Source organism: Mizuhopecten yessoensis, unplaced genomic scaffold, assembly GCF_002113885.1.
Source record: "Mizuhopecten yessoensis strain PY_sf001 unplaced genomic scaffold, ASM211388v2 scaffold6205, whole genome shotgun sequence".
In the NCBI taxonomy this organism is placed as follows: Eukaryota; Metazoa; Mollusca; class Bivalvia; order Pectinida; family Pectinidae; genus Mizuhopecten; species Mizuhopecten yessoensis.
In genome coordinates, this window is record NW_018406433.1 from 194,358 (window position 1) to 204,569 (window position 10,212).

General features: G+C 36.8%; 1 protein-coding gene across 3 annotated transcripts in view; it reads left to right on the plus strand.

Annotated features, from left to right (window-relative positions):
• Positions 1–10,212, plus strand: part of LOC110451796 — a 71,354-nt gene that overhangs the window by 48,333 nt on the left and 12,809 nt on the right. Inside the window, exon 2 of one of the 3 annotated variants that reach the window (XM_021499976.1) lies at positions 5,983–6,030. The exons of the other annotated variants lie outside the window; for them this stretch is intronic. Coding sequence (XP_021355651.1) covers positions 5,983–6,030 — 48 coding nt within the window. The remainder of the gene's footprint in view (positions 1–5,982; positions 6,031–10,212) is intronic. 3 annotated transcript variants of the gene reach the window in all.

Consider the following 10,212-nt stretch of genomic DNA (forward strand, 5'->3'; position numbering starts at 1 on the left):
TATGACCTTGAATCATATTCAAGGTCACAAGGAGCAAATATGTTCAAAATATTTAAAGAACTTGTTCTGAATAACCAAAAGGCTCAGGATGTTGATATTTAGTCAGTAGCATGCTGGGATCAAGGACTACTATGTTTGTTAAAGTGAATGACTTTGACTTTTATTCAAGGTCACAGGGGTCAAATTTGTTTAAAATCTTTAAACGACCTCTTCTGAATAACCATGGGTCACAGGATGTTGATACTTTGCAAGTTGCATCCTGAGATGAAAGGCTATACAATTTGTTCAACATAATGATTTTGTTCGACTTTCAATCACAGGGGTGAAATGTTTTAAAAAAAATTAACAGGGTCTTTTGAATGAATTTTAATCATAAATACTGATATTTTGCCTGTAGCTTTATTTTAGATCACTTTTAAGGTTACAAGTGTGAGATTTATACCAGGTGAGCGATGCAGGCCCATTGGGCCTCTTGATTGGGCATTAGCATGCTAGGATGAAGGGCCTAGGGTATGTTATTTGGGCATTAGCATGCTAGGATGAAGGGCCTAGGGTATGTTATTTGGGCATTAGCATGCTAGGATGAAGGGCTACAGAATTTGTTCAAGTCATCAGCCTTTGCCTATTTTCAAGGTCACAGGAGTCAAATGTGTATAAGCCTTTATAGATTACTTCTCACTGAACAAAAGGCCCAGGGTGATGAAAAGGCTACTAAATGGTCTATCTGAATAACCTTGTTAGACTTTCAAGGTCACAGGAGTCAAATGTGTCAAAAACTTTTAACAGGTGTTTTTGAATGACCAAGATTCATAAATAATCATATTTATTTAAAACAAATTAAACCTAATAGTCTGCTTTTAAGGTTTCAAGGGTGATAATACTTCAAGATAAGCAATGCAGGACCATTGGGCCTTTTGTTTCTTTTGTATATGCAATGAGACTTAGGTCAGGTGAATATGAATGACCAAGTAGCTCCTTAGGTTTGAATTGTCCTCTGGTCTGGTCCAATTGTATTTTCCTTTAATTCTCCTATTGCTCATCAAGCTCTTAATATGATTTTAAGTATAAACAGTGAAATAGAGTTTACAATGTGAACACTTTGTGAAGGGAAAGCAAATGTATGGCATACTACAAATGTATACAGAGGCAAGACATGTTGGTAGTGATGGCAGCATCCCTTTTGTGCTACCCATAACTGCATATTTAAAGATGATGACACACTGAGTGTTTTTTCTGCCATTTGGCTGTTGAGGTGTTAACACAATATGGCTAAGTTTGACATGTGAGGCCTGTTATGTGGCTGCCTGGGACAGCCATTGTGAGTGATGGGATGCTGTTGGGGCTCTGATAATGTCCCTCCTGTAATGCTATCTCTCAAGCTTCTGCTCGTTTATGGTGGTCAAATAACAATTACATCATCACAAAAGATAATATAAGCAGAGCCTAGTGACTAGTGGTAAAGGCTTCTAGGCACAAGCTTAGGGCATATCACATTGTGGACTGTACAATGGCTGATCTTAAATCTGACAATAACCGATTCTTAAGTGAGAGTGATTGGTGGATCTATTTTTCATTTCTAATAAAGTATAGAGAGTTATAAGAACAAATGACCTAAAATTCCATCAACAGTTTTTATAATCAATCAGTATACTTAATTTACTGACGAAGATTGGCAAGCTATGTGTCATGTATGTAGACCGAAAATGTCAAATATTCTTGGAGCTATCGGCAAGCTGTTAATTTGTACTTGCTCTTTGCAGTGTCTTGTAATAGTTGAACTAAGGAATGTCATACAAGTCTTGTGGGGATTATGTCATACAAGTCTTGTGGGGATTATGTCATACAAGACTTGTGGGGATTATATCATACAAGACTTGTGTGGATTATGTCATACAAGACTTGTGGGGTTTATGTCATACAAAACTTGTGGGGATTATGTCATACAAGACTTGTGGGGATTATGTCATTCAAGACTTGTGGTGATTATGTCATACAAGACTTGGGCTTATATCATATAAGCCTTGGGGGAATTATGTCATACAAGACTTGAGGGGATTATGTCATACAAGGCTTGGGGGGATTATATCATACAAGTCTTGTGTGGATTATGTCATAAAAGACTTGTGGGGTTTATGTCATACAAAACCTGTGGGGATTATGTCATACAAGTCTTGTGGGGATTATATCATACAAGACTTGTGTGGATTATATCATACAAGACTTGTGGTGATTATGTCATACAAGACTTGTGGGGATTATGTTATACAAGACTTGTGGGAATTATGTCATACAAGACTTGGGATTATATCATACAAGACTTGTGGGAATTATGTCATACAAGACTTGTTGGGATTATGTCATACAAGACTTGTACTGGAAAATCATACTTTTGTTTTACAAAATCATAGTGTGCATACAAATACACAACAATAGCAACACCATACTTTTGATACAAAATACCACATCTTAAGTGTTACTGTGTGAACCTGTGCTGTCACTCCTGTGTAGATACGTCTGTCGTGTTTATGGTGTGAATGGACACTGTCACTTTTGTGTGGAAATTTTTTCTTTCCTGTATCTGGATTGCTTGTAGATACATGTGTCCCATGTGGTACACCAGGTGGGAAAATGCTTTCCCACATAGGTGCACCAGGTCACTTCAATTTGGAAATGGCAATTTTTTCTAAATCTTGCCTAAGGAACGCAAAAAACAGATGTTCAAAATATTCTTACCAAGTCAGCTGATGTTCTGAAATCTGACGTCATTTTGATGCACGGCGTGACATCATAAACTTGACATTCTGGTCACCAAAAGAATAAACAGTCGTCATCTGACATCACCTCATGGAAATAAACAGTTTTTCAAGAAACATATTGTGAAATCAGTTTCCAAAAAAACATAATTCCAAATTTTTTAAATTTCAAAGTAAACAGGTTTTCCTGCACGTCCATAATATGACCTAGATAAACTTGTATGGTATCTAAAAAATCCACTATATTTATCGTTTGCAATATCATTGTTGATATTTACCTAATTTCCAGCTCAGAGGTGGGAGACAAACATTCCATCATTTTGTAGGTTAGCAATAGAGAAATTCTACCTTCGGGTGTAGAATTTAGGCTCAGAACCTTAGCCTCCAATCTGACAACAATTATTCAGCACTGTAAGGTAGACTTTCCCTATCCCCAACACTGACCTAAGATAGATTCTGTTACACAGTCACTCCTGTGATGAAACAAAGAAAACATGCGGCTAATATCTCAATCCTCACATGTTGATTTGTTTGTCCTGTCATGATATGGATAGCCGAAGCCTGTACAGAGCGTAGCTTGCATTCATCTCTGATGTGTACTGATTCAGAATAAGACAAGATAAGCTTTATTTGAAATTGGCAAGTCGATGAATAACGATTAAACACATGATCTAACGAGCTTTTGAGAACATCATTTATGTAGATTTTTTGTATCATAGATGATTGGTATTCAAAATATGATTTTTGCATCAAAGAAAAAAAAAAATTCTAGTCAAATCTAAAGGAGAGATTGTTCTTGTGTGCAACTTAGATGGTGGGTCGGGTGGCGCAGTGGAAACAAGAGCTCTCGTCTTCACCAAGATGACCAGGATTCATCCTCAGCAACTTGCCAACCATGTATTTTTTCTCTGGGTACTCTGGTTTCCTCCCACATTAAGAGTTAGACCATTTGTCACGCTTCCATCAAGGCCAAACAGATTTATTACTATAATTTGGAAATAACCTGGTTGATAATGCTCTTTTGGAAGGTGTGTCGGGGTAGAAATAGTAATCTAACCTGGTTGATAATACTCTTTTGGAAGGGGTGACGGGGTAGAAATAGTAATCTTACCTGGTTGATAATCCTCTTTTGGAAGGTGTGTCGGGGCAGAAATAGTAATCTAACCTGGTTGATAATACTCTTTTGGAAGGTGTGACGGGGTAGAAATAGTAATCTTACCTGGTTGATAATCCTCTTTTGGAAGGTGTGTCGGGGCAGAAATAGTAATCTAACCTGGTTGATAATACTCTGTTGGAAGGTGTGTCGGGGTAGAAATAGTAATCTAGCCTGGTTGATAATGCTCTTTTGGAAGGTGTGTCGGCGTAGAAATAGTAATCTAACCTGGTTGATAATGCTCTTTTGGAAGGTGTGTCGGCGTAGAAATAGTAATCTAACCTGGTTGATAATGCTTTTTTGGAAGGTGTGTCGGGGTAGAAATAGTAATCTTACCTGGTTGATAATCCTCTTTTGGAAGGTGTGTCGGGGCAGAAATAGTAATCTAACCTGGTTGATAATACTCTGTTGGAAGGTGTGTCGGGGTAGAAATAGTAATCTACCCTGGTTGATAATGCTCTTTTGGAAGGTGTGTCGGCGTAGAAATAGTAATCTAACCTGGTTGATAATGCTTTTTTGGAATGTGTGATGGGGTAGAAATAGTAATCTAACCTGGTTGATAATACTCTTTTGGAAGGTGTGTCGGGGGAGAAATAGTAATCTAACCTGGTTGATAATGCTCTTTTGGAAGGTTTGTCGGGGTAGAAATAGTAATCTAACCTGGTTGATAATACTCTGTTGGAAGGTGTGTCGGGGTAGAAATAGTAATCTACCCTGGTTGATAATGCTCTTTTGGAAGGTGTGTCGGCGTAGAAATAGTAATCTAACCTGGTTGATAATGCTTTTTTGGAATGTGTGATGGGGTAGAAATAGTAATCTAACCTGGTTGATAATGCTTTTTTGGAATGTGTGATGGGGTAGAAATAGTAATCTAACCTGGTTGATAATACTCTTTTGGAAGGTGTGACGGGGTAGAAATAGTAATCTTACCTGGTTGATAATCCTCTTTTGGAAGGTGTGTCGGGGCAGAAATAGTAATCTAACCTGGTTGATGACACACACAATCTTCAGAAACTGTCCACATTTTTACTTTTTGTGCTTGTGGCAAAAAAAACGATAAAAAAAACAGTAAGTCCTGACACACCGCCAGAAAGTTAACGCAACGGACATCAGCTCCGAGGTTTTCCCGTTATTTTTCACATCCTAACGGAAATAACCAATGAAGGCCGATTGAGTATGACGTGTTTGTGATGTCATAGAAAGATAATCGCTGAACAGAGTATTTTGCATGCCAGTATCGCATTTTACTTAATGGACTCATTTTCACTCAAATGTATGTTAATTTTTATAATATATCTACACTTCTTATTTTAAATATATGTTTATATTCTGTTTCTGTTATTACCCTTGGCAACAGATGTAAAATGGTGCATCTCACTCTCACGAGAATACGCCAAAGGATAATTACTACTTTGTATTTCGTATTGAAATTTTCTCTAAATAAAACAGCAACACCTTTGGTGCCACAGAGCAACGCTCTTATACATTTATAATTATTTGTAAGAATAATATTTGTACTATCCTACATAAAGATATACATTTGTTTGTTCGATACATTTCTTATTTCTTGATTTTCTGTTTTATTTTACTACATACAAATGAATACTTATTTGATATGTTGTTTGATTTGTTTGATACATTTGCTTGTGTTTACAGCTATAGTTGTTTTGATATTCACCATTTGTTTACTTTGTTGTTAAAGATATTACATATTAGACAGATTGTATGTTTATATTTCTGTATGAGTTCGTACAAAGACCACAATGTATTTGCTGAGATGCGTTGATATAAGAGCTCGTGCGAGGCCAAGCCTCAGATCTGCACTTTCCAGTAACTGTATTTTTCTCATTAGTTATGTATTAGTTTCAAAAGGGACATTAAATTGAAGAAATTGTCAATTTTTTATGATTTTGGTTTTATTGCTAGTGTGAATTGCAATTTGCAATTATCGACTTAATAAGAGATTGAAAAGAAAATGTGAAAGCTGTGTGTTTATTAGATATTGTGGTATTGTTATTACCTGTTGGTTAGATGACTTTGTGAGTAGGACATTAGAGTGAGTGTTTTATATTGCAGGACTGGAGACATTGTGTTAGGGACTGACTTGTTGTCAGGGGATGGGAAGTATGCATTCTTTATACTCTACTGATTATCTGTCAAGCTAGCTCTCTCCCTCTGTACGGGGATTAGCTCTCTCATAACGAAAACTCACTACCATATAAAGCTTCTTTTGTGTAACCCTTTTCTGCTGTGTGATGTTCACCATTAGTCTCCAAAGCTACCATCACAGCCTTGTAACTAGCATTTGACCTATCTCTGTGATGGGGTGTTACAACATCATTTCTACCACAATACGCTGTGTTATTCCACTCTCAGACTGTTGAATAAATATAAGTTATACACCACACGTGGTATATGACCTTCCGTATTTTTGATTGGTCGAGAAGATGAACCTTGACCGGACAACTTTTTTGTTTACGTCGTCTGCTGTCAACATCCGGCAAATGTTTTTGTGAGGTTATGCGATGGGAAAGGGGGTTATTTAGGCAATACCAAAAGAAGATGATGCTTAAAGATTTGATCTCTAGTTTCAGGCAAAATTGTTACAGACGCTTGATATCGTTTCGACACAATACTGTCGCGTGTCCAGGTTGTGAAACCCAGAGATGTAATAAACGATATATGTCTCTGTGAAACCAAAACAAGATCTGTAACAGTGTCCCGTTATCAATATTTGGAGGGCCTGTCTATGGCGGAACTCTCACTATCTCACTATAAACGTCAACCATAGAACCTCACAAAGAAACGCCCCAGCCCTATGGCTTTGGACATTGACAGCGATTAGTTCTTCTTCATCACTTGGCGGGAGGCAGACCTCATACGATATGCTTACACACATATAGTCCGTGGTTAATTTATATTAGTTAATGCAATATTGCATACTCTCAATATTTAAAGTCTTTCATCTATTTTATTTTTTCAGAAAGTTGTTGCCGAAACATTTATTTTGAAAATTATTAAATTTGTAAAAAAAAGGTCGTTTTTGAATATTAATGAGTGACTTTTTACATATGGGTCATATCACTACGCCAGCCTTGTCAACAACATGTGTGTATGCTATCAGGAAATACTCCAGCTGTTTCCGACTGAGATTGTGGTAGAAACAGATCAAACGACTCGTGATTGTTGAGTATGGTATTTATTTCACTCTCGTTAGTTAATTTCAAAAGTTACAGAAAGACACTCGCTAAAGCTTGTGTCTTTTGTAGCTTTTGAAAATTAACTAACTCGAGTGAAATATAAAAACCATATTCAATAACCACTCGTGTAACCACTATGTATCTATACTGTAGATCTACACTGTCTGGTATTATTAATATCTGTAAACTGTTGGTTCTGTATGTATGTATGTACACTGTGGGGTACTGTATGTATGTACACTCTTGGGTACTGTATGTATGTTCACTGTGGGGTACTGTATGTATGTACACTGTGGGGTACTGTATGTATGTACAATGTGGGGTACTGTATGTATGTACACTGTGGGGTACCGTGTGTATGTACACTGTGGGGTACTGTATGTATGTACACTGTGGGGTACTGTATGTATGTACACTGGGGTACTGTATGTATGTACACTGTGTGGTATTATGTGTATGTACACTGTGGGGTACTGTATGTATGTGCACTGTGGGGTACTGTATGTATGTACACTGAGGGGTACTGTATGTATGTACACTGTGGGGTGCTGTATGTATGTACAATGTGGGGTACTGTATGCATGTACACTGTGTGGGATTATATGTATGTACATTGTGGGGTACTGAATGTATGTACATTGTGGGGTACTGTATGTATGTACATTGTGGGGTACTGTATGTATGTACATTGTGGGGTACTATATGTACACTTTAAGTATATATATAGTATCAAGTTCTACATGAGACTTGATTTTCGTTGTCGTTGATCAAGGTTAAATAGTCAAAGGTCAAGGTCAAAAGTTATATTTTACCACTTTTTAAGTAGAAAGCTTGTGTACAAATTACTTCATGAATCCCTCAACAAATTCAGTTTATACTTACACCACAGTATCATAACATTAAGTTTACACCTGATTATATGTTGGTCGTCATTGGGCAATGCTAAAGGGTCATAGGTCACAGGCAGAGAACACACGTTACAACTTTTGAAGAAAAAAAAACATGTGTACAATAATTTAACCACTTACTTTAGTTTAAATGTACACTACAGTATGTCAACATATGACTTCTGCAAGTTATTAGATTTTGGTGGTCATCAGTTCAGGTTAAATGGTCAAAGGTCATGGGCAAAGTGGTATTGGTAGGATTGGCGGAGGTGTGGGGAGTATATATATGTGATGTTTCACTCACTTTGTTTTTTATTTTATTAACTCAAGTTTGGACATTCTTAAATTGAGTGGTTTGGAATTCTTAACTTTGAGTGCTTGCATATTTGATTGTTTAGATGTATTTGATCATTGAATGAATATAATGCTTAGAACTGGTTTGTTAGAACTATAAATTGATATGATCAATAGTGTTTTGCTTGAATCAGAAATAGTTATATATAAGTTTTAAAATTCTTATATTTCCTGATTTGTAGTTGTAGTTTTAAAAGGTTTTATTTTCTAAACTGGACTCTGTATAGTGACAACCATGCAAATTTCTGATATTGACATTAAACAGTTGCTATGCTCTGAAAGCTTTCTGCTTTCATACCTTTATAATGATGGAGAGCTTCATTCCTTTATAGCATGATCTATACAAATCATCTGCATTTCGGTTGTTCTAATAAATTTAATAATACATTTTAATGTGTATTAGAATGCTTGAAATACACAAAAAATACATTATTCCAGTGTTGATAACAATTATGTTTGGACCTTAAACAAATATTTGTAACTCTCATAGAACTTAAAGGAAAGAATAAGTCTGCTGTGTCCCATTACATGTGATAAAAGGTAACTTATGTGGGTCTCCATGTAGAATCTATGTTCAAAACTCCTTCTTGTTTCCTAGTGCCTTGCTTGGCAATACCTCACTTCTTGTTTCCTCGTGCCTTGCTTGGCAATACCTCGCTTCTTGTTTCCTAGTGCCTTGCTTGGCAATGCCTCACTTCTTGTTTCCTAGTACCTTGCTTGGCAATACCTCACTTCTTGTTTCTTAGTGCCTTGCTTGGCAATACCTCACTTCTTGTTTCCTAGTGCCTTGCTTAGCAATACCTCACTTCTTGTTTCCTTGTGCCTTGCTTGGCAATACTTCACTTCTTGTTTCCTAGTGCCTTGCTTGGCAATACCTCACTTCTTGTTTCCTAATGCCTTGCTTGGCATACCTCACTTCTTGTTTCCTTGTGCCTTGCTTGGTAATACCTCACTTCTTGTTTCCTAGTGCCTTGCTTGGCAATACCTCACTTCTTGTTTCCTAGTGCCTTTCTTGGCAATACCTCACTTTTGGCCTTAGTATTTAGCATTCTCAACAAAGGGTAAAGGGAATAACCCAAATTCAAATACCCAAATAATGCCCTACTATGTTAAAGAGTCTAGAGCTTTAACTTATTAACCAGGACATACATTGTAAATTACCTGATCTGTCATATTGTGATAATTAATATATCAATGTTTTCCAAAAAACACCTGGAATGTCATTGGTGTTTTTGCACTGACTTGAATTACAGAGCCCTTTAGTGTTACTTTGACTGTTCTCAAGCTGAATTTGGTAAATGCTTGATATATTGCAAATATTAACCCCATATTTGTGAACTACTTTTGTCAATATTTCTATGAAAACTAACTCAAAAATTATTTACCAGCATTGATGGGAATTTTAGGTCACCTGAGCTTTGCTCAAGTGACCTATTCTAATCGCTTTTCGTCCCTCGTCGTCCATCGTCCGTCGTCCGTCGTGCGTAAACTTTTACATTTTCAACTTCTTCTCAAGAACCAGTGGATGGATTTTTTTCAAACTTGGTCAGAATCATCCTTGGTAGATGAGGATTCATACCCCAACCCCTGGGGCCAGGGCAGGGCCCGAAAGGGAAAATTAACCAATATTTCAAAAATCTTCTTCTTCAGACTCAGAGGTACTACACTCATTTTCTCTGCTTGGAAAGAAAGATCATCAGGGGCTTTACTTAAATTGTAAATTTCAGGACCCCCGAGCTATCCGTTCTCCCTTGGGGAGGGGGTAAAGTTTACTATAGTTTATATAGGGAAATAACACTTTTGGGTATATTTTGACAACTTTCTGTAGGAAATTATTTTTACTTGGTGAGAATTATCCTTGGAGG